At 40.5% G+C, this 26,036-nt stretch overlaps 1 protein-coding gene across 2 annotated transcripts in view; it reads left to right on the top strand.

Moving 5' to 3' along the window:
• Nucleotides 1-26,036, top strand: part of LOC138676320 (hematopoietic lineage cell-specific protein-like) — a 60,669-nt gene that overhangs the window by 33,114 nt on the left and 1,519 nt on the right. For both annotated transcript variants that reach the window (XM_069765503.1, XM_069765504.1), the window contains exons 8-15: nt 737-791; nt 5,405-5,515; nt 16,095-16,150; nt 16,346-16,415; nt 18,974-19,119; nt 20,258-20,353; nt 20,439-20,907; nt 23,722-23,793. In XM_069765503.1, the coding sequence (XP_069621604.1) occupies nt 737-791; nt 5,405-5,515; nt 16,095-16,150; nt 16,346-16,415; nt 18,974-19,119; nt 20,258-20,353; nt 20,439-20,907; nt 23,722-23,793 (1,075 nt within the window). The remainder of the gene's footprint in view (nt 1-736; nt 792-5,404; nt 5,516-16,094; nt 16,151-16,345; nt 16,416-18,973; nt 19,120-20,257; nt 20,354-20,438; nt 20,908-23,721; nt 23,794-26,036) is intronic.

Here is a 26,036-nt window from a genome sequence, read left to right as displayed (position 1 = left end):
CACGTTCATACATTGAGTATTTGGTGAGTCTTTTACCTCAGTATCTGTACACCAAAACCAGGAGTGGGTGATAAATACAGAAGTGGTGATGTGTCTCTATTATACTTTTCCTCTGATTGCTCCACTCCTGGAGTATTTTTTTCCTTACGCCATATACAGCTGAAAAAAATATGCAGATCTGCACTTCCTCATTGAATAATATTGGTCTGCGTGCAATCCCTTTTTTTCAGATTGCATTTGTCCGATTTGTACGGCCTGTTCAGCAAGGCCTAAAAACCCCTCTGTGTGTACCTATCCTTATGGTTCTCATTTCTATGTCTTAAAAATGGATGCAAAAGGTTGACCAAATCTGTCAGGTGTGTATAAGTCACAAAGAGTTGCACAAGATTAGAAAATGATGAGCTGTTGTCTTCTAGGAAATGCGCTGCACATATTCCATAGGGTGTGTTTCTGGTCTTGCACCTTAGCTCCATTCATGCGAAAAGGACTAAGATGGATTACCATACACAGTCTGTGGACAAGTAGGTCACTGTTTTAGAAGAAAGTAGCCATAGTTTTCTAATCTTGTGCTTAGGCAATGTACAATAACTCATAGCACTTGAAGGTTATACTGGCAATAATATATTTTTATTAAGTTTATGTATTTATTATTTGGGCAATGTATTGGGTCATAATTATCTCTTTGGTTTTGTGATACAACTGTATTGTGGAACATTTCTGGTGCTGTGTGTTTCAGTCGGCCGTAGGCTTTGAATACAAGGAGCAGTTGCAGAAGCATGCATCCCAGCAAGGTAAGTAATAACAGGAGATGAAAGGAAATGGCTATATTTGGCCAATTTAGAACATTCTGTGACCGATGTAAAAAAAAAAATCGCAGTACGTTTTACTAATTAAATCAGGATTCTTTGTTGAAAATTGGCAATGTTTTCCTTTTCTTTTTTACATGTCACAATCAGTATTAAAGATAAAAATAGAAGTCTTGCAATTTTCACTCTAGCCACTCTATGGCTTTTTTTAAACTCATGCTTTCTTTTGTTTCAGGAAACACATAGGTACAGAGGATATAAATAGTCTAAACGCCCCTGTAAAATGCCAGGTTTTTGTCATTTAAAAAAATCACGCCAAGAATAATAATTGCGGAACTTTTGCCACTTTTAATGTCATTTAAATTCATTAAAAATAAAACTGAAATAATTTTGCTGAGAAAATAAAAGTAGCAAAACTGCAACAATGTGGTTGCATGTGAACACCCCTAATTGGGGATGGGGTTGTGTTCAGAATTAGTCAATCACATTTAGCCTCCTGTTAAATAGTTTTCAGTACACAGCTTCCATCATTTATAGTGATTCTGATTAATACCATAAACAGTTTAGCTGTTCTAGTAGGATTTTACTGACATTTTCTTAGTTGCATTTTACAGAAAAAGCCATGGTCCATAAACAGTTTACAATACAGCAAAGGGATCTCATTAGTGAATGTTATTATCCAGGAGAAGGGTACACAAAAATTTCCTAAGACATTAGGTGTACCAAGGAACACTCTTAAGATTGTTAGCAAGAAATAACTTAAATTTGCCACAACAGTAACACTACCTAGAATTGGATGGCACTCAAAAATTGATGAAAAGACAGTAATGAAATTGGTTTGGGAGGATAAGAATAGGTATTATGTACAGTGCCTTGCGGAAGTATTCAGCCCCCTGGAACTTTTCAACCTTTTCCCACATATCATGCTTCAAACATAAAGATACCAATTGTAAATTTTTGGTGACGAATCAACAACAAGTGGATCACAATTGTGAAGTCGAATGAAATTTATTTGTTAGTTTACATTTTTGTGGATATTCAAAAACTGAAAAGTGGGGCGTGCAATATTATTCGGCCCTTTACTTTCAGTGCAGCAAACTCACTCCAGAAGTTCACTGTGGATCTCTGAATGATCCAATGCTGTCCTAAATGCCTAATGATGATAAATATAATACACCTGTGTGTAATCAAGTCTCCGTATAAATGCACCTGCTCTGTGATAGTCTCAGGGTTCTGTTTGAAGCACAGAGAGCATTATGAAGACCAAGGAACACAACAGGCAGGTCCGTGATACTGTTGTGGAGAAGTTTAAAGTTGGATTTGGATACAATATGATTTCCAAAACTTTAAACATCCCAAGGAGCACTGTGCAAGCGATCATATTGAAATCAGACGTACACTGCACAAATCTGGCATTTATGGAAGAGTGGCAAGAAGAAAGCCATTTCTCAAAGATATCCATAAAAAGTGTTGTTTACAGTTTGCAACAAGCCACCTGGGAGACACACCAAACATGTGGAAGAAAGTGCTCTGGTCAGATGAAACCAAAATCGAACTTTTTGGCAACAATACCAAACGATAAATTTGGCGTGAAGGCAACACAGCTCATCACCCTGAACACACCATCCCAACTGTCAAACATGTTGGTGTCTGCATCATGGTTTGGGCCTGCTTTTCTTCAGCAGGGACAGGGAAGGTGGTTAAAATTGATGGGAAGATGGATGGAGCCAAATACAGGACCTTTTGGAGTCTGCAAAAGACCTGAGACTGGGATGGAGATTTTTCTTTCAACAAGACAATGATCCCAAACATAAAGCAAAATATACAATGGAAAGGTTCACAAATAAACGTATCCAGGTGTTGCATAATGGCCAAGTCAAAGTCCAGACCACAATCCAATCGAGAATCTGTGGAAAGAGCTGAAAACTGCTGTTCACAAACGATCTCCATCAAACCTCACTGAGCTTGAATTGTTTGCCAAGGAAGAATGGGCAAGAATTTCAGTCTCTCGATGTACACAACTGATAGAGACATACCTCAAGCGAATTGCAGCTGTAATCGCAGGAAAAGGTGGCGCAACAAAGTATTAAGTTAAAGGGGCCGAATAACATTGCACGCCCCACTTTTCAGTTTTTGAATTTCCACAAAAATTTAAAATAACCAATAAATTTTGTTCAACTTCACAATTGTATTCCACTTGTTGATTCTTCACCAAAAGTTTACATTTGGTATCTTTATGTTTGAAGCATGATATGTGGGAAAAGGTTGAAAAGTTCCTGGGTGCCGAATACTTTAGCAAGGCACTGTATATGTCTTTCCCATAGGCGAGGCAGAAGCTATTTTTTTACAAAGAAAAACATACACCAAGTCTGCTAAAACATGTGGGTAAGTGTTTTATGGTCTAATGAGACCAAAGTTCAATGTTTTGGCCATAATGTCAAAAGGTATATTTGACACAAACTTAATACTACATATCATCAAAAGAACTCCATACCCACAATGAAGCATGTTGGAGGCAGCATCATGCTCAGCAGCTGGAACTTGGGCTTTAGTCAAGGTAAGGGAAATTATGAACAATTCCATATATCAGTTGATTTTGCAATGAAACCTTCATGCTTCTGCTAAAAAGATAAGATGAAGAGGATTTCAAGTTTAAGCACGACAACTACCCTAAGCATAACTTCAAATGACCAAAAAAAAAGGATTTGCCAGAAGGTCAAAGTTTTGGAATAGCCTAGCCAGAGCCCAGACCTAAATCTAATTGAAAATTTGTGGGTTCACCTAAATAGGGCTGTAACACAGGAGATGCCCCTTTGCAAGCTGATAGATTTGAAGCACAAGGAAGAGTGGCCAAAGTTGCCAATGCAATATGAGTGCTAACTAAAAAGACTGAAGGTTGTCATAAATTCAAAGGATACTTCAACAAAGTATTAGTTTATGAGTGTGTATGTTTATACAACCACATTATTTGAGTTCTTTATTTATATTTTCAACCTGAAAAGATTTCAGGTTTGTGGCATGAAAGATTGTAAAGTTCTGAAATTCTTCTTGATATGAATTGTTTTACCTGACAAACTGCTATTCTAACAGTGGTGTTAGACTTTTATGTCCACTGAATATAGTTCCAATAGTTGGATCCCGACCCAATCTTTTGAACTGAACTATCTGATGAGCCTGTGCAAAGGTCACTGTGAAGGGAGGGAGAGCAAAGATGTGTGGAATTACCTATTGTGATTGAAGCAAAGTATCTTGTTTTATAAGCTGTGTATAGAGGTGTTACTTGTCATTGTACACCTGCTGCCTCTCCTTATCAGAAAACACCAGTAAACTCTTCCTGAAAGAGTCTGAAAGGTCAGTGGTCGGTGTAAAAAATTGGAAGATTACTAATTTTTATTTTTTTTTTAATAAAGATCGTGCCATGAAAAAGAAAAAAAAATTGCCTATTTTTTAAACATACGGTACATGTAACACAAAAAGCTGATTTAAATATTAGGTAATTTTCTGATGATACACTCCCTTTAAAGGGGTTCTCTGTGATTTTGATAGCCTATCCTAAGGATAGGCCTTAAACATCATATTAGTGATTTCAACTCACTCAAGTGATTGCCGACTTCAACTCAAAAATATTTCACGAATCCGTTCATTCCTCAACCAAGAATCTGCAAAAACCCTAGTCCATGCCCTCATCATCTCTCGCCTTGACTACTGCAACCTCCTACTCTGTGGCCTCCCCTCTAACACTCTCGCACCCCTCCAATCTATTCTAAACTCTGCTGCCCGACTAATCCACCTGTCCCCCGCTATTCCCCGGCCTCTCCCCTCTGTCAATCCCTTCACTGGCTCCCCATTACCCAGAGACTCCAGTACAAAACCCTAACCATGACGTACAAAGCCATCCACAATCTGTCTCCTCCATACATCTGTGACCTCGTCTCCCGGTACTTACCTACACGCAACCTCCGATCCTCACAAGATCTCGTTCTCTGCTCCCCTCTTATCTCCTCTTCCCACAATCGTATACAAGATTTCTCTCGCGTATCACCCCTACTCTGGTACCCTCTACCACAACACATCAGACTCTCGCCTACTATCGAAACCTTCAAAAAGAACCTGAAGACCCAACTCTTCCGACAAGCCTACAACCTGCAGTAACCACCGATCGACCAAACCGCTGCATGACCAGCTCTATCCTCACCTACTTTATTCTCACCCATCCCTTGTAGATTGTGAGCCTTCGTGGGCAGGGTCCTCTCTCCCCCTGTACCAGTTATGACTTGTATTGTTTAAGATTATTGTACTTGTTTTTATTATGTATACCCCTCCTCACATGTAAAGCGCCATGGAATTAATGGCGCTATAACAATAAATAATAATAATATTAGTGATGGTCTGACTGCTGTCATCACCACTGATCATTTTCTGCCACATCTCTGATATTGATATCTTCCAGCCTTTAAAAACCCTTTTAATATTATCACTAATTAAAAAATCAGAACCCATTATGTAATAAGTAAAATCTGGAAGAAGTTTTTACAATATATAAAGAAGCATAAATGGTACTGTTAACTGGTTTCATATTGTTTAATTTGTCTCATCAGATCATTCTGTAGGATTTGGCGGAAAATTTGGGGTACAGAAAGATAGACAAGATAAATCCGCTCATACTTGGAGCCATAAAGAAAAAGTAGAGCTTCACGAATCTCAGACAGGTAATATTTTCCAAAGTAATCATATTATTATTATTATTATTATTGTACTCAGTGAGGAATATGTTATATTAAATGAAAAACTGTCTCTGTGACAGTACAACTTTCATTTCACTAAAGAACAAGACGAAATTAACAAAACTTAAAGAAATTTCATACATTGTCTATAGGTTTTTTTTTACCATTCTTTGTATTTCTATACTATGTTTTCTTCTATATGTTACATGCAGTCAGTACATAATCACCCAAAGATCGGAAATGTGTCTTTACACTGTGTGAGCCCACATATCATTCGGAACATTGTTATTTTGTTTAGAACTTTATACACCTGCTATAAATATTATGCCAAAAAATAGCACCACCAATAATATTCTGGCACAATGATATAATATACTAATGAAACAGAATATGTGTCAATGTTAGGGTAAACCAATGCTGTATCCACTAGTAATTAGTGTCAAACTAAAACTAATTCTGGTGACTCAAGGGTACCATAGACTATACACAATGCCTTTATTATATTCTGTAACCAGTACCTGGAGACAGTTTATGCTACAATTGTGTCCAAAAGTTTTGAGCTTCAGTGTTTTTAGATCTTTTAGTCAGGTGTTTGTAGGGTTACTGAAATACAATTATAACCATTTTTTTACACTTTTATTGCCAAATTTATCAAATAAAGACCAACCTTTATAGCACTGACATTTTATTTTTCGGTTTCTGCAATTTGCTGGCATGCTGGATATTGCGTTTTGGGCCAAATTTTGACTAATGACAACCCATGCTTGTCTAATCAGTGCTTGGTGACTAGAACAATTTCTGCGTTTTTCTTTGTCAGAAAAAGAGAAAAGAATTCCAGCTCGACGAGGCAGTGAAAAGTAAAAACTTGGTACTTTATTCACTTCATATAAGAAGCAGAGGATAAAACATCAGCACAATATGGATAAAAAACACTATCTACGCGGTTCAGGTGACAAGGCACCCTTAGTCATGATATTATGACTAAGGGTGCCTTGTCACCTGAAACGCGTAGATAGTGTTTTTTATCCATATTGTGCTGATGTTTTATCCTCTGCTTCTTATATGAAGTGAATAAAGTACCAAGTTTTTACTTTTCACTGCCTCGTCGAGCTGGAATTCTTTTCTCTTTTTCTGGTTTCTTCACGCCTTGACACAGCGTTTCCGTGCTCCGAGCCTCCTGGGATCGTCACTATGGTGAGCTGGATTTTTCGTTTTTCTTTGTCGACCCGCTTTTTGAGGATTAATCAAAGGTTCACAATGAGATTGACATCTGGGGGGGGTTTCTTTACCATGGACCCAAAATGTCAATTATTTACCAACGATCACGACCAGCGATACGACCTAGCCGTGATCGTTGGTAAGCAGTTGTGTGGTTGCTGAAGAGCTGTCACACAGACAGCTCTCCAGCGACCAACGATGCCGAAGTCCCCGGGTAACCAGGGTAAGCATCGGGTTACTAAGCGCAGGGCCGCGCTTAGTAACCCGATGTTTACCCTGGTTACCATTGTAAATGTAAAAAAAAAAAACCACAACATACTCACATTCCGGTGTCTATCACGTCCCCCGCCGTCACCTTCCCGCACTGACTGTCATGACGTCACCGCTGTGCTCTGCTTTACGGCCGGCCAGCGCTGACACAATCAGTGCGGGAAGCTGACGCCGGGGGACGTGACAGACAATGGAATGTGAGTATGTACTGTTTTTTTTTTTAACTTTTACAATGGTAACCAGGGTAAATATCGGGTTACTAAGCGCGGCCCTGCACTTAGTAACCCGATATTTACCCTGGTTACCAGTGAACACATCGCTGGATCGGCATCACACACGCCGATTCAGCGATGACAGCGGGTGATCAGCGACCAAAAAAAAGGTCCTGATCATTCCCAGTGACCAACAATCTCCCAGCAGGGGCCTGATCGTTGGTCGCTGTCACACATAACGATCTCGTTAAGGATATCGTTGCTACGTCACAAAAAGCAACGATATCTGTTATGACCTGGTGGTTAAGAGGCCACACTGAAATGACCTGGTGGCTAAAACGCAACATGGAACGAGCTCTGAGAAGGTGGTATCTCTACTGACCGCAATCCCTAATCCTAACAACACAACTAGAAATAGCCGTGGGATGTTCCTGACACTCCCTAGACACCTCGTCACAGCCTCAGATATAACTACCCCTAAAGAAGGAAATAGAAAGCTATCTTGCCTCAGAGAAACCCCCAAATGGAAAGACAGCCCCCCACAAATATTGACTGTGAAAGGAGAGGGAAATGACGAACACAGAAATGAAATTAGATTTCAGCAAAGGGAGGCCAATACTAAACTAGATAGACAGAGAGCAAAGGATACTGTGCGGTCAGTATTAAAAACTACAAAATCCACGCAGAGTTTACAAAAATGAACTCCACACCGACTCACGGTGTGGAGGGGCAAATCTGCTTTCCCAGAGCTTCCAGCTAGCCTGAATAAGACATAGTGACAAGCTGGACAAAAGAGACAAAATGCAAAGCAATAGAGTCCAAACAAATGGACAAACAAAACTAGCAAAACTTATCTTTTGCAGACAAGGACTGGCCATATGAGAAATCCAAGGGAAGAATCAAATCCAACCAAGAACATTGACAGCAGGCATGGACTAATGCCCAGAGCAGGCTTAAATAACAAACCCAGGCAAGGCGATTAGTGAAGACAGCTGCTACAGCCACCTAACAGAGCAGCAGTTCCACTCGAAACCACCAGAGGGAGCCCAAGGGCAGAACTCGCAAAAATACCATTAGCAACCACAGGAGGGAGCTCCAAAACGGAACTCACAACAGATATCGTTAAAGAAATCGTTATGTGTGACGGTACCTTTAGTGATCACTTTCGCCTTGTGACATAGTGTTCTATGATGCTGGAAAAGATTTGTTCATCACTAAATCACTCCTGGATCATTGAGAGAAGTTGCTATTGGAGAATGTTTAGATCCCATTCTTTGTTCATGGCCGTGTTCTTAAGCAAATTTGTGAATGAACCCACTGCCTTAGATGAAAATCAACCCCAAACAATGGTCTCAGGAAGCTTTACTGTTGGGATGACACAGACCTCATTGTAGCTATCAGCTATTCTTCTCTGGGCAATCATTCCAGTGGTTCGAAACAGTCTGAAGGGGGCTTCATCAGAGAAAATAACTCTGCAGGATATACAGTGAATGGATGGCAGAGGACTCAGGTAAAGTTATTTTCTCTGATGATGCCCCTTCAAGCTGTTTGGGACATCTGAAAGAATTATTGTGTGGAGAAAGAAAGAAGAGCACTACCACGAGTCCTGTCATGAGTCCTGTGCCATCTCAACATTAAGGCATCTTGACACTATTCATCTGTGGGGTTGCTTTTTATCGAAGGGAATGGTCTTGCTCGCAATTTTTTTTTTACCGAAAAACACTGCCATGAATAAAGAATTGTATATACAGTGGGGCAAAAAAGTATTTAGTCAGTCAGCAATAGTGCAAGTTCCACCACTTAAAAAGATGAGAGGCGTCTGTAATTTACATCATAGGTAGACCTCAACTATGGGAGACAAACTGAGAAAAAAAAATCCAGAAAATCACATTTTTTTAACATTTTATTTGCATATTATGGTGGAAAATAAGTATTTGGTCAGAAACAAACAATCAAGTTTTCTGGCTCTCACAGACCTGTAACTTCTTCTTTAAGAGTCTCCTCGTTCCTCCACTCATTACCTGTAGTAATGGCACCTGTTTAAACTTGTTATCAGTATAAAAAGACACCTGTACACACCCTCAAACAGTCTGACTCCAAACTCCACTATGGTGAAGACCAAAGAGCTGTCAAAGGACACCAGAAACAAAATTGTAGCCCTGCACCAGGCTGGGAAGACTGAATCTGCAATAGCCAACCAGCTTGGAGTGAAGAAATCAACAGTGGGAGCAATAATTAGAAAATGGAAGACATACAAGACCACTGATAATCTCCCTCGATCTGGGGCTCCACGCAAAATCCCACCCCGTGGGGTCAGAATGATCACAAGAACGGTGAGCAAAAATCCCAGAACCACGCGGGGGGACCTAGTGAATGAACTGCAGAGAGCTGGGACCAATGTAACAAGGCCTACCATAAGTAACACACTACGCCACCATGGACTCAGATCCTGCAGTACCAGACGTGTCCCACTGCTTAAGCCAGTACATGTCCGGGCCCGTCTGAAGTTTGCTAGAGAGCATTTGGATGATCCAGAGGAGTTTTGGGAGAATGTCCTATGGTCTGATGAAACCAAACTGGAACTGTTTGGTAGAAACACAACTTGTCGTGTTTGGAGGAAAAAGAATACTGAGTTGCATCCATCAAACACCATACCTACTGTAAAGCATGGTGGTGGAAACATCATGCTTTGGGGCTGTTTCTCTGCAAAGGGGCCAGGACAACTGATCCGGGTACATGAAAGAATGAATTGGGCCATGTATCGTGAGATTTTGAGTGCAAACCTCCTTCCATCAGCAAGGGCATTGAAGATGAAACGTGGCTGGGTCTTTCAACATGACAATGATCCAAAGCACACCGCCAGGGCAACGAAGGAGTGGCTTCGTAAGAAGCATTTCAAGGTCCTGGAGTGGCCTAGCCAGTCTCCAGATCTCAACCCTATAGAAAACCTTTGGAGGGAGTTGAAAGTCCGTGTTGCCAAGCGAAAAGCCAAAAACATCACTGCTCTAGAGGAGATCTGCATGGAGGAATGGGACAACATACCAACAACAGTGTGTGGCAACCTTGTGAAGACTTACAGAAAACGTTTGACCTCTGTCATTGCCAACAAAGGATATATTACAAAGTATTGAGATGAAATTTTGTTTCTAACCAAATACTTATTTTCCACCATAATATGCAAATAAAATGTTAAAAAAACAGACAATGTGATTTTCTGGATTTTTTTTTCTCAGTTTGTCTCCCATAGTTGAGGTCTACCTATGATGTAAATTACAGACGCCTCTCATCTTTTTAAGTGGTGGAACTTGCACTATTGCTGACTGACTAAATACTTTTTTGCCCCACTGTAAATGTCTTACAAGTGCAGCTTCTCCCAATGGCCCGGAGCAATTTGGTGATGAACAATGCTTTTTACAGCCTGATGGAGCACCATGTCACAATGTAAAAGTGAAAGCCAAGTGGCTAAATGAACAAAATATAGAAATTTTGCATCCATGGCCAGAAAACTCTCCAATTCTCAAACCTATTGAGAATCTGTGGTCAGTCATCAAAATGTAAGTGGACAAACAAAAGCACAAAGATTGTGATAATCTACAAGCACTGATAAGACATGAATGGATTGCCATCAGTCAAGTTTTGTGCAGAAGATGTATAAACTTGATATATTTGTTAATAAAAGTATAAAATCTTATGAAATGCTAATTATAATCAATTATACTTCAGTAATCATGTAAACTGACTAAAAGATCTAAAAACACTCAAGCAGCAAAGTTGGTGAAAAGCAAAATTTACATCAGTATGAAAACATTTGCCCACAGCTGTATGTCGGATACATAGTGAAGCAGAAGAACAGTGCCTGCATAGGAGTGAGCCCCCAGTATGCACTGCATTTGACATTTTTCCATTTTTCTCATAGGAACAATTATATTTTGTGACAAGGTGTTGGACAAAAACCCACTTAACTTCTGTTGATAGAAAGGACTTGTCAGCTTGTCTAAGTTTCAATCTACAGTCTTCATTTCTTCATTAATTTTCCAACCCTTTGATATACAGTTTTCATCTTTCCTGCACTTATCTCCTCTTTATGTGCTTTCATCCTTTTGTACAATCAGATTTCTCTTCTCTCTCTTGAGATGTTTTCTCTCCTTGTCTTCAGTGTGATGTGTACAACCTCCACCCTTCTTCCTACTGTTATTTCTTAGGCCGAATTCAGATGTCCGTTTATCATGGTCCGTGTGCGGACAACAATTCATGGACTTGCCACAGGTCTCCTGACCTGAACTTGCCAGTCTCATGTAAGCCTTTTAACCCCTTACCGGCATCGGACGTACTATACCGTCCGATGCCGGCTCCCCTGCTTTGATGCAGGGCTCCGCGGTGAGCCCGCACCAAAGCCGGGACATGTCAGCTGTTTTGAACAGCTGACATGTGCCCGTAATAGGCGCGGGCAGAATCGCGATCTGCCCGCACCTATTAACTAGTTAAATGCCGCTGTCAAACGCAGACAGCGGCATTTAACTACCGCTTCCGGCCGGGCGGCCGGAAATGACGTCATCGCCGACCCCCGTCACATGATCGGGGGTCGGCGATGCTTGTGAATGGCAACCATAGAGGTCCTTGAGACCTCTATGGTTACTGATTGCCCGTCGCTGTGAGCGCCACCCTGTGGTCGGCGCTCACAGCACACGTGCAATTCTGCTACATAGCAGCGATCAGCAGATCGCTGCTATGTAGCAGAGCCGATCGTGCTATGCCTGCTTCTAGCCTCTCATGGAGGCTATTGAAGCATGGCAAAAGTAAAAAAAAAAAGTTTAAAAAAATGTGAAAAAAATAAAAAAAACATAAAAGTTTAAATCACCCCCCTTTCGCCCCAATCAAAATAAATCAATAAAAAAAATATCAAATCTACGCATATTTGGTATCGCCGCGCTCAGAATCGCCCGATCTATCAATTAAAAAAAAGTATTAACCTGATCGCTAAACAGCGTAGCGGGAAAAAAATTCGAAACGCCAGAATTACGTTTTTTTGGTCGCCGCAACATTGCATTAAAATGCAATAACGGGCGATCAAAAGAACGTATCTGCACCGAAATGCTATCATTAAAAACGTCATCTCGGCACGCAAAAAATAAGCCCTCAACCGACCCCAGATCACGAAAAATGGAGACGCTACGAGTATCGGAAAATGGCGCAATTTTTTTTTTTTTTTTTTTTAGCAAAGTTTGGAATTTTTTTTCACCACTTAGATAAAAAATAACCTAGTCATGTTTGGTGTCTATGAACTCGTAATGAGCTGGAGAATCATAATGGCAGGTTAGTTTTAGCATTTAGTGAACCTAGCAAAAAAGCCAAACAAAAAACAAGTGTGGGATTGCACTTTTTTTGCAATTTCACCGCACTTGGAATTTTTTTCCCGTTTTCTAGTACACGACATGCTAAAACCAATGATGTCGTTCAAAAGTACAACTCGTCCCGCAAAAAATAAGCCCTCACATGGCCAAATTGACGGAAAAATAAAAAAGTTATGGCTCTGGGAAGGAGGGGAGCGAAAAACGAACACGGAAAAACGAAAAATCCCCTGGTCATGAAGGGGTTAAAGGAAACCGATCACCACATTTGACCTATTTAAACTATTTATATGGGCATACAGGCTCTAGAATGCTGAAAAAAGTCATCCCTGTAAGATGTCCTTCACCAGGAGAGCAGAGAGCAGCCATTACACATCACACCAGTAACACTGGTAACCATTACACATCACACTGGTTACCCTGGTAACCATTACAAATGACACTGGTAACTCCCCCTTCTGGTAAAATAATCTTTGGAGGCAGAGTTATCTTCCATGCACCATCCTCCCCAAAACCTGGAAGAGGTCATTTATATAAAGATAATTTATCAATAACAACACAGCTGATAGGAGACACACATGGAGGACTGTTTTCAGCATTCTATAACCTGTGCGCCCATATCAATAGTTTATATAGGTCAAATGTGGTGACAGATTCCCTTTAAGGCCTCTTTCACACTTCCACTTTTTACAATCAGTCACAATCCATCAAAATGTTGAAAAGACGGATCCTGTGCAGATTGTAAAAAACTGATGCACTGGATCCGTTTTTTTGACGGATCCATAGCATTTTCCAAGCGATCTGTAGCATCATTTGGAAAACTGATTGACAGGTTGGTCACACTTGTCAAACATAGTGTTTGACAAGTGTGACCAACTTTTTACTATTGATGCTGCCTATGCAGCATCAATAGTAAAAGGATATAATGTTAAAAAAAAATTTAAAAAAATTAAAAATCTTGATATTCTCACCTTCCGGTGTCCCCCACTGCGTTCCCGATGCTTGCGATGCTCCCGTTCCCAGTGATGCCTTGCAAGAATGACCCGATGACGTAGCAGTCTCTGCCCGATGGACAGCGATTTTACGACGGATCCAGTGCACGACGGATGAAACAGAAGGCCATCCGTCACAATCTGTCGCTAATACAAGTTTATGAAAAAAAAGGATCCAGCAGAAACATTTGCTGGATCCGGTTTTTTCACAAAACGACGGATTTTGACGGAAACAAAAAGACAGAAGTGTGAAAAAGGCCTAAGCTGTTAAATGCCAGGAGATGAGATCCATGGCCAGTCTGTGCATCATAGTTCCTTTTTGAACTGTGATACATGGACAAGACAACTGAATTTGGCAGCAGATAACGCTATTTACCTGCAGATATGAAGTTAATCTACAGCTTTGAAGATAAAATGAACTTTTTCATGTGGGAGCCACCAGCTTTGAGTCATACAAGATTGCTGGTGCAGTTACAGTCACCGCTCACAACTTATTGTAAGCACGCCCTGGCACTTTGACTGACACATTACAGTGCAGTGCATCACTGCAGAGTCGGCTGTCAGTCAGAATGCTGGAGTTTACTTAGAGTCGGCGATCACAGCATTTTAAGTGTTTTGAGTGGTGATTTTAGCAGCACTGGCACACTTGTATGACTGCAAGTCAACAGTTCCGAGGAGGAATTAAGTTAGTTTTCTCCTGGGAGCCACACTTTCAGTATGGCGGCCAAGCACCTTTCTAATGCTATTTACCTGTGGACTAACAGACTTTACTGCAGGTAAATAACGCTATCTGAAGTGCCAGGTTGCCTTTAAGTATGACTATAAGATATTGTATATTGGCTGTCACCTAGGATGATTTTGAGATAGTGCTTATGAATCTACACCATGTTCCAAATTATTATGCAAATTATATTTTTCTCAGATTTTCCTAAATGGTCGGTGCAAATGAGTCAGTCTAATAAAAGCCATCACCTGTTAGAGTATACATCGAATTTTATTGAAAAAACTCCAAATGATAACAGAATAATCTCCAAAATGAATAAAAACTCAAAATGCACGGTTCCAAATTATTAGGCACAGTAGAATTTCTAAACATTTGATATGTTTTAAAGAACTGAAAATGCTCATTTGTGGAATTTGCAGCATTAGGAGGTCACATTCACTGAACAAAAAAGATATTTAACTCCAAACCATCCTAACAGGCCAAGTTACATGTTAACATAGGAACCATTCTTTGATATCACCTTCACAATTCTTGCATCCATTGAGCTTGTGGGTTTTTGGGGAGTTTCTGCTTGTATTTCTTTGCATGAAGTCAGAATAGCCTCCCAGAGCTGCTGTTTTGATGTGAACTGCCTCCCACCCTCATAGCTCTTTTGCTTGATGATACTCCAAAGGTTCTCTATAGGGTTGAGGTCAGGGGAAGATGGTGGCCACACCATGAGTTTATCTCCTATTATGCCCATAGCAGCCAATGACTCAGAGGTATTCTTTGCAGCATGAGATGGTGCATTGTCATGCATGAAGATGATTTTGCTCCTGAAGCACGTTTCTGCTTTTTATACCATGGAAGAAAGTTGTTAGTCAGAAACTCTATATACCTTGCAGAGGTCATTTTCACACCTTCAGGAACCTTAAAGGGCCCTACCAGCTGTTTCCCCATGATTCCGGCCCAAAACATGACTCCTCCACCTCCTTGCTGACGTTCCAGCTTTGTTGGGACATGATGGCCATCCACCAACCATCCTCTACTCCATCCATCTTGACCATCCAGGGTTGCTCGACGCTCATCAGAAAACAAGACTGTTTCAAAATTAGTCTTCATGTATGTCTGGGCCCACTGCAACCATTTCTGCTTGTGAACACTGTTTAGGGGTGGCCGAAGAGCAGATTTATGAACCAAAGCAAGCGAATCCTACACCTTGAGGTTCAAGGGACTCCAGAGGCACCAGCAGCTTTAAATATCTGTTTGCTGGTTTGTAATGGCTTTTTAGCAGCTGCTCTCTTAATCTGATGAACTTGCCTGGCAGAAACCTTCCTCATTATGCCTTTATCAGCACGAACACATCTGTGCTCAGATTCAGCCACAAATCTGTTAACAGCATGGCGATCACACTTAAGTTTTTGTGAAATATCTAATTTATTCATCCCTTGACCAAGGCATTGCACTATTTAATGCTTTTCAGCAGCAGAGAGATCCTTTTTCTTTCCCATCTTACTTGAAAACTGTGGCCTGCTTAATAATGTCGAACATCATTTTTAAGTAGTTTTCCTTTAATTAGAATCACCTGGAAAACTAATTATCACATGTGTTTAAGATTGATTTCAGTGATCCATTGAGCCCTGAAATACAATACCATCCATGAGTTTACTTGAAAAACAAAACAATTAAATCTTTAAGACACTTAAATCTAATTTGCATAATAATTTGGAACATGGTGTATGCCCTCTGTTTCTATAGCCCAATCTTTAATTTTACTATATTTATATATCTTGACTCACTCAATTATTTTAATTATTGCAGACCATGCAAAAGGGTTTGGCGGTCGGTATGGTGTGCAGACTGACCGTGTGGACAAGGTAAAAGCGTGATACTCTACAAAATCTAACCATTTAATACGGTTGGCTAACCTATCATTCAGCTTTTTTCTGTGACATCATTTACATTTTATACAAACCCTAAATTTAAAAAATATAATTTAAATATATGCCCACAGAATCAATGCAGTACCATGTAATGTATAACATTAAGCCATTCTGATTCCTATTTTACAGTCTGCTTCAGGTTTTGGTGAGATTGAATCACCCAGCTCTGTCTATGAGAAAACACAGCCTCTGGAAGCAAGTGAGTGTTGTACATACTGTATGTACAAGTCATTACTACCATATGTGCCTTACTCAGGCTAAAACTTTCACTGAAATATTGATATTTCAGTATCTCAAGAACACTTGTGAAATGAGACATGACAGAAATAGTAATAGGGCTGAAAAGAAAAAAGAAAACATGGCGCCTCCTGATACAATAACATCAACATGGGTTTGTAACCCAGGCTAGTGGATATCCACTGGAAAACTGCTCATCTTAGGAGTTTGATCAGTGAGGAGGCATGACGATGGGGGTCAGCATATGGTGTAGATCTGAGTGCACGAGGAACCAGCTGTAGAAGCTGCTCAGGAGAGCTTGTGATGCCTGGGTATCAACTCAAAAGTCTGGAGTTAAATACTGGGTTATGGCATTACTGGTTGAGGAAGTCCAGGTGGAATGAAACGTGGATCCAACAGGATGAACAGCATTACTCAACAGAACAAAATTAAAGTTACAGGTAAAAACAACAAAAAGTCATGGAATGGGAGCTAATGAGTCCATGCATGATTTACCTAATATGTAGTATGCAAACCTTATTGCATACTAACGCAACAGCAATTATTAGGTCTGTAGAAGGACGTAGATCTGGGGATTTATTATGATGGAATATAGGCTGAACTGGATGGACAAATGTCTTTTTTCGGCCTTACTAACTATGTTACTATGTTACTATGTTACCTTTTGAGAAATTTTTAACAATAAAATACTTACAGTACTTATTCTACATTCTATTGAATCCGCTTTTCATTCCATCCAGTAGAGCCCAAAGGTTAGTTTATAAAAAAGAATAAGTGATGAGGACCTCTGTAAGTCTGATTGACCATCTTAGGTGGGGAGTTGTCAGCACAGTCATTCCTCATCTCAATTAATGACTTATGTAGCCCTCCAGGAGATTTTGAAGAAAGGTTTACCTGGAATGCTGCATTAATATAGTTCCCCATTGACTTCTAGCATGATTTAAGATTAAAGTAATGTTATTTGTCATTTAATATGACAAACTATCATTAGCAATCCTTCTATATTTCATTATTTGTTAATGAGTACTGGTTTCAAAGCTCACAAACACATTGGTTGTGATTTTTAAGTTTCTATCGTGACAGAGAGTGTCTTCCTCTGTTTCATGGGTCAGAAGATTACAGCATTTGGCTACATGCACACCTGCACTGGTTGGATCCGCTTTGCTTTCCAGTTAGCTATGTAGATTTCCCTTGTTTGTTGGTTGCAAGGGTTAAACGTTACTGCTTGTCTCCTAAAGCTTTTGTCCTGAGTTATCTCAGTTGTTCTGATTTTTTCCACTCTCCTCTGGTAAAAGTTTTCACCTCTTAGTTTGGGTAGTTGCCAGTGATAGCTTGCTATACCTTGGAATTGGTTTGGAGCTGTGAGCCGAGGAATGAGAAACCGTTTAGGATTCGTTTCTGGAGATTGCTGTTTGCAAGTTTGCTTGGCATTATGTTTCTCCTTATCTCACTCTTTGGTGTACCTCTCCCTTCATATACCATTCCTTAGTCTGGATGTGCTTTGACTGATTGCTGTTTTCTTTTACCCTTGTCTGTTTCCCTCTGTGTCTGTATTATAGAGCAGGGCTAGTGTCCCTTCTGCCCCACTCACTAGCCAGAGCCATGCTTAGGACAAGGCAGGGATAAGAACATGATCGCCACATGGGGTAAAAGAACCTGTCTAGGAACTTCAAGGAGCTCAGGGTTGTGCAAGGCAAGATTTAGGGGTGTCCTTCTAATGTTTCCCCACTTGCAGTGCTTCCCTTCCCATCAGTCTTACCATGCGCCGTTTGGCTCCTTGGTGGAGCGTGACAGTTTCCTGTTGAGTGTTTTATTTTCTCTGTGTATGCCATTTTAGTCTATTGTGTTTGCTTTTACATGTTTTTAACTTGTATTCAATAAAAGGAATATATTTATTATTCATATTGTGATTATCTTAATTCTGTGCACTTTATGTTGGTTATCTCTGTGTATGGCCAACCTGTTTTACAAAAACATTCCTAGTATACACTGCAACTACACGCTTCAGTAAAAACACATACAAATGTAGAATTGTAAAGAGTAAATTCTAAAAATGGAAGGAAATGATTATCTGAGATGCAATGTGATCCTTTCTCATTTCTATGGCTTAGGACAATTCACAATTTTTTTTTATCTCAAATGTGAAAAATGGTCTGTGTTTTTTATATCAAGCTGGATCAGCTTTTGGTCTGTATGTTAATTTATACAATCATTGTTCAATTCATTTTTTTTCCTATGAAAAAAAATTCTTACCTTCTCCTGCCTAATAGCATAGGATACTCAGATAACATCCATGTGCTATCCATTTTTTTGATCCCACAACATGGATCAAAATAGGATATGTCTCTGGATTTTATTTTGTAGACAAAAAAAAGTAAATCTGACAAGACACATTCAATGTAGTGGAGCTGTTACTTATCCACAAAAAATAACAGATAGCACAAAAATGTAATGTGTGAAAAATTCCATTAGATTCAACTTTTTAATACCGAACGCTTGCTTTGAATAAAATACTTTCAGTGACGAGTGGAGCTCAGAACCTAAGATCTCGTTTTGAGAATATGGCTAAGGTAGCAGAGGAGGAAAATCGTCAAAAAGCAGAGGAAGAGAGAACCAGGAGACAGAAGAAAGACAAGATGGAGAGAGATGCACAAGCAAAGAAGGAGGTGAGAAAAAAATGAAATTCTCCAGGCTACTATCCAAACATGGTTCTCTCATATAGTCAGTGTGCAAAGACTCTTAACTAGTGATGAGCGAACATACTTGGATAAGGTGTTATTCGAGCATTCTCATGTGCTAATATGGTCGAGTTCCCGCGCATCTGCATGTCTCATCACTATTCTTAACTCGTAGACAAAATAACCACTGATAAAACAAAATGCATTTTAAATGAACAAATAAGGCCGGAGTTACACTACCGTAGAATACGGGCGAGTGCTATGCGAGAAAACATTGCATACCACTTGGCCCAGTGTTAACCTATGGGGCAGCTCACATCACCGTTTATTTTTTCAGGCGTATTCAGCGTCAATGTAAAATCCGAGCATGCTGCGATTGTCGCCGAGACTTAGCCGAGAGTCGCCAATGCAAGCCTATGGGTGCGTGAAAAAAAATCACACAGCAAGTGCTGTCCGATTTTTACTCACCGGTGTCCTTTGGAAAGCCGGCAATTCCTATATGTTTATACTGTATATATTACATAGATAGACAGAAGAAAAGCTGGCAATTCATCTGCGGTGTACTGGAAAATCACTGCAGGAGCCAACAGGATAGAAGAGATAGATTACATACAGTAAATACAAATAGAATAGGTAGATATATAGATGTCAGTGACGCATAAAATTAGTACAGTGTGTGTGTGAAAATGACTGCACATGTATTTAATTAATAAAATATTATTTTGGGGAAAAAATGGCGTCTGCTCCCACGCAATTTTCGTAACCAAAAGAGGTAAAGCCGATGGCTGGGGGCCCATGTCTATAGCCTGGGAAGGGGGTAATACCCATGGAGCTTCCCAGGCTATTAATATTAGCTCACAGCTGTATAATTAGTAACTGGCTATTAAAATGAGGGACCCCTCAAAAAATGATGTGGGGTCCCCCTATAATTAATAACCAGCAAAGGCTATGCAACAACAATATTTCTCACCTTTCAATCCATTTGTCACATGACTGGTCCAGCCCTGCTACATCTAGATGGCAGGCTACATGGCTGCATGATGCAACCATGCAGCCTTTCATCCAGTAGACACTGAGCACCGTGTTGGGTATGTGTGTAAATTAATATAATCCCCTCTTTTTGCAGAGTCGACAAAGCTCAGATATTGATCTGTCTCAGAAGCAGCCAGTCCCTGTCCCAGTTCCTCGTATTTCTGTGACTCCACAAACTCCCGAAAAAAAAGTAAGTATCTGCTTGTAGACTTAAAGATTAAAAGTGAACCCTATGAGCCTTTTTAATTAATTTATTACAACTATGTATTATTTAGATATCAGTAGATTCTGAATATGCTGAATATGAGGCTCCTCCAGAGTTGGATTGTGAATATGAGGCTCCTCCAGATTTGGATTGTGAATATGAGGCCCATCCAGTTCCTGATTCTGAATATGAGGCTCCTCCAAATTTGGATTCTGAATATGAGGCCCCTCCAGTTCTTGATTCTGAATATGCTGAATATGAGTCTCCTCCAGTTCTGGATTCTGAATATGAGGCCCCTCCAGTACTTCCACCCAGACTCCCTGCTATGATGAAGACTAATGTACCCACTCCAGATGAAATATCTAAACAGGATGAGACCTATGAAGATATTTCTGTGCCACACCATGCTTCAGACGAAGAGTATGAGGACATTCCAGATCCTCCACCAAGGCTAGAAGAGGAAGAAACTGAAGATTATGAAGTCATGGACCCCCCTAATGTTCAAAATGATACTTTGTATGAAGAATTACCAAAGGAGGGTAAGAGTGGTTGAAGTCAATATGAACAATACTGGTGGGCTTATAGGCAGCCTAGAATTATAGTTCTTGTTGATACAATGTTTCCCCGAAAATAAGCGCTAGCAGGAATTTTTGGTCTTTGTGGAGTAGGCTTGAAATATGCTCCCTACTCCAAAAATAAGAGCAGCAAAAAAAAAGTTAAAGAATATAGCAGGACCCTTAATTAAAGAAAGCAGACCCCCCAAAAAGAAACATGTCCAGCTTATTACCACCAAGCAGTACAATAAATAATATATAACAAATGAAGCTAATATACGGTATAATCTCAATCTTAATTAAATCATCAGACACAAGACTACCAAAAGTACATAAAATAAACCCCATAAAAAAAAATAATTTAAAACAGAGGTAGAGGGCAGTGTGGTTATAAAATATTACAAGCACATTAGTAATACATATATCAAGTATCACAAAGTATAAAGATATGGAAAATCTCTCATATATATAATTATCCAGAAGCTTATATTTAGCATATACACAATTTTAGCCCATCAGACATAATCAATATCTAACTAGCTTCAGGGGTCTGTATAGACTGTTTTAACCGGACAAAGATTAGCATTCTGTCCCATATCACTCAGGTTAACCCTTGGTACAGGTATGTCCCCCTATAGAGATATCTAAGCAAAACAAGAGATAGATCTATACAAACCATGTGCCATTATGTGATCAGGCCACACTGCCCAGTACCCCAACGCATGTTCCGTGTGAAGCTTCATCAGGCAGCTAAAAAAAAAGTTAAAGACTACAGTAGGACCCTTAATTAAAGAAAGCAGACACCCATAAAAGAAAGCATAGACCCCCCAAAAAATTACACTCACCAGACCCTAAAAAAATTACAGCTGGCAAGTGCCGATGTTGGATGGGGTCTCACACAGAGATCTACATCGCTGCCAGGTCCCTCGTTGTTCCAACTGCATTGCAGCTGTCACACACAGATCAGGTCCCAGTATCACTCTGCTCTCACCAGCTTCATGAGAAAGATACTGCTTCCGGACAGCAGGTGTGCCAACCACGGTGAAATACAGTGAGACCTGACAGCGATGCAGATTTCTATGTGAGAACTCATTCACCAAGCCATTTGCCAACTCTATTGTTTAGGGCCTAGAAAGTGCGATTCTTTCTGGGGGTGTCTGCATTCTTACCTGTATGACAGGTAACTCGAGCCTTTTTACAGGATCTCTATCACGACCCAGGCTCTATGTGTTACTGTGTCTTCAAGTGTATGGTGGACAGGTAACTTGCAATCTGCTGTCCCGCCGGTTTCTGCTGTAAGACGTAGAGTACTGCCCAACCTCGGTCTTACAGCTACCGGTTTCATGCACTTTAGCATGGAAGAAGCTCAGTCACAGCTTCATCCCAGCTCTTCACTTCACCTGTGCTTCTTTTCTCCTTCACGCTCTCTACAATCTGTTCTGCTTTCCTTTCTCTCTCTTTCCAGGAGCTGTAGCACCCTTGTGGCTGCACGGCCCCTCACTTTCCTCACTGGAGCTTCAGATCCTCTCGTCTGTACGGCCCCTTTCCTCTCACTCACTGACTAACTTCCCCTCCAGACCAGAATATATATAGGGCAGCCACTCACAAGCTGGATCAGAGCTCCCCCTTCTGGCCTGGAGTATGAACATGTTGCATGCTTGTGATCACCTGCTAAAAGAGATCCTTCCTCGATTCCAAGTGTGACATCACTATCCCTGTGAGGAAAGCAATGCCACTGTAACAACCAGGAACCTGGGGTGTTACATATATATATATATATATATAATTATGTAGATCGGCACACTCGGCTGCACACAGAGGTAGTAAATTGAACACTGCGCCTTTAAAGATGCACTTGGTTTATTTAGTACAGCATAAACCAAGGTTTAAAGCACAAAAATAAACACGGCCCTCTGGGCAAACCAGCAAAACAACAGAGAACGGTAGCACTTCGTGCACTTCTCTCCAGGTCCTCAACAACCCTGACTAACCCTGAAGTTCAGCTATTTAAGGCCAGACCATGTGACTCCTCAACCACTTGACTGATCACATGACTGTGACATCACAAGGTCCTGTCAGTACACTGCAGATAGAGATACGTGGACATTCTCCCTCCTGCTCTATGAATGTCCACTAAAACCAGCCTATAATAAAACTTTCAATAAACCGTCCCAACACGTAGTGTGCTGGAGGTAACTATTCTGGTTTCACATCACTGATGCCATCATTTACAGTGACACAAATCTCCCCTCCATCACTTCACCAGTGACTCTGTCACAATGTTGATATTTTGTTAAAGAATAAACGTGGATTGTTGTTCATGGAAAAATAAAAGGTATCCCCTGAAAATAAGCCCTAGAGCATTTTTCGGACCAAAAAAATAACATGTTTTATTTTCAGGGAAACATTGAACATAGCTTAAATAAGAAAGTTGGAAACATGGGCATAGCTGCATGAGCAATCGCAGCTGGGCTCTGGAGCCCAGTAAGGGTGCAAGGGCCCCACTGCCATGCAAAAAGATATTAGTATTGTAAATTTCACATTGAGGGATTGGGGTATTGCCATATATTTTGCATTGGGGCCCAACAATTTTAAGACATAGCTATAGGGGTTAAAGATTTATCAGTCACAGATGCTAATACCTGAAGAGTTACAAAAGTCCCTCTGCCACATAATCATTGACCAGTATTGCATATGACACATGGTAGATGGGGGTCTTGTTATATATTTTGCATTGGGGCCCAGGGACTTGAAATCATGCAATATGGTAAGTGCTAATTTAGATGTTTCTGTTTTCAGAACCTTATAAACCATCTGGTCAAACAAGAGCCTCAGGAATCACTGCAGTGGCGTTGTATGATTATGAAGGAGGTAAGCTGCCTTTGCATTTTTTGAGAAATATCACAAGTGCGATTAATAAGTTATTGTTAAAGAGATAATCATGAGGGGCCACTGATGATCTTAGACCAGTCTGTACAGTGTAGCTCATACTGGATTATACTTGAATCGATGTCTTGCTCTGCCGTTCATTATTCAATTATTTGGTCCTTACATGGAGTCCAAAAACACCCACCCCAAAATCCACAGGCACTTTCAGTGCAGCCGAACATTCATGTGTTTTTAACAGAAAGAGTGGAGAAAGCTGCTGCTAGATTTCTCGGGCAGTGGGTGTTCTCTGGGACTACAAAAGGGGTAAGATGTTAAATTCAATTTGTCTAACATTATTTCCCTGATCATTATTTGTAGGGGGAAATTGGAGCCTCCACACACATTATAGACTGTCAGCTGAGCCTTCTGTGATTCCACTGTACATGTCTCCACTTTAATCAAACTCAGTAGTCATTCATTTGGATAATCTTCTTACTCAGTAAGATTGGTACTTCTGTAAAGAACCTCATCTCACACCATTACAGTACCATGCAGAAGTAACAACCAGTTTAAAGTGCATTTAGCATTTTTACATGATGCATTATTCTGCATTTCTAGTCAGTGACCTTGATTGCCAGGTTTTATATCGCTAGTGTATATGTCAATGGTGACTTTCCCAAAAACTCCGCCCATATGACCGAAAACTGGTCCCGCCAAATTCAGGTGACAGGTTCCCTTTAAATAAGCAGCATATCCACCAGATGGTCGCAGTAGGTTTAGCGAGATCTCAGGATTACGTTTTTACTATGCAATCAAGGTCACAAGGGATAATTTGTTGAATCGAGTAGTGTTACTCATATTATTTAATAGAAAACAGTGCAACTAACTATAAAGTACTATGAAATATCCTGGATTAATTTTACAGTTTACTTCATGCTCTATTTACACCTGTTTCCTTACAATTGCCAGTATGTGTCTGCAAATAAAACAGATGCAGATGCATACCATTCAATATTGATTAATAGACATACCAAATGTGACTCCTTTTAACATGACAGATTTACTACTAAATATACCTGTCGGGAAATTACAGCAGGGCCGGGCAAAAATTCTAAATCATAACTTTTAAAAATCACCTAAAAGGTAATGAACCAATATATACATACAAACAGACAATACCATATTTAAAAGGAATCTGTCACCTCAAATTGGCGGGCTATGTAAATGTCCTGTGTTCGGTCAGATGGGCGGTGTAGGTGTCCTCCATAGTTCTCGCGTGCGCAATGCAATCTTGCCTCAGGCATGCGCAGTATGCTTTGCCTATCTGCGGGCAAAGCCGAAAAGCATTACTGCGCATGCATTACAAAAAAGCATTACAGGCGCACTATGTCCCAGAAGTATTTCGCTGTGATCCGGGACATAGTGCGCCGGTGCATCTGCAGTAATGCTTTTCGGCTTTGCTCGCAGATGGGCAAAGCATACTGCGCATGCGCGAGGCAAGATTGCATTGCACACGTGCAAACTATGGAGGACACCTACTCAAATTCCTGAAAATATTACGGACAGCGCAGAAGGATGGGATGGAGGAAAGAAGACGAAACACCGCCCATCTGCCCGAACACAGGGCATTTACATAGGCCGTCAATTTGAGGTGACATATTCCCTTTAAAGTTCCAGTGCTCAATTTAAACCGTGCTCAAAAATAGAAAATGGTTCAGTCTCACCAATGTCGCTTTCCGTTATTCCTCAGAGTCCCAAATGAATGTGGTGCTTCAAGTAGGAAAGGAAGAATAAATATTCCCTATATTTCACCTTTGAGGGATAGTCAAAAATAAAGGGGGGGAGTTATTGCTTCCTAATACTCCATGTCATGCCCCTGCATTGCTGCCACCCTAACAAGAATAGTACCCTAGTATGGTCCTATACAAGCATTACTCATAACAATTATGCAGCCTCCCAAAAGTTATAAAGCCTCCAAATGCGTTTCTCCCTCCGCTCGAGGGGTTCATCGGGGGGAGGAGGATTCAGAAGCAGTGTCTTTTCTCCCCAGACAGGGTCTTTTTTAAACAATAAGTCAGCTCATTGGGCATTGCTTCCCACTGCTGGAACCCACATGAAAGATTGCTTTTGAACTGGGTATTTCTTGTCACAGCAGGAAACCATATGAGACACTGTTTCTGAATTTCCCCTCTCCCCTGATGGAACTTCCCCCCCCCCCCCCCCGAACAGAGGGAGAAACAAAGTAA

Source organism: Ranitomeya imitator, chromosome 4, assembly GCF_032444005.1.
Source record: "Ranitomeya imitator isolate aRanImi1 chromosome 4, aRanImi1.pri, whole genome shotgun sequence".
Taxonomy (NCBI): Eukaryota; Metazoa; Chordata; class Amphibia; order Anura; family Dendrobatidae; genus Ranitomeya; species Ranitomeya imitator.
Note: the sequence above shows the minus strand (reverse complement) of the source record. Positions and strands in the feature narration are given on the sequence as shown.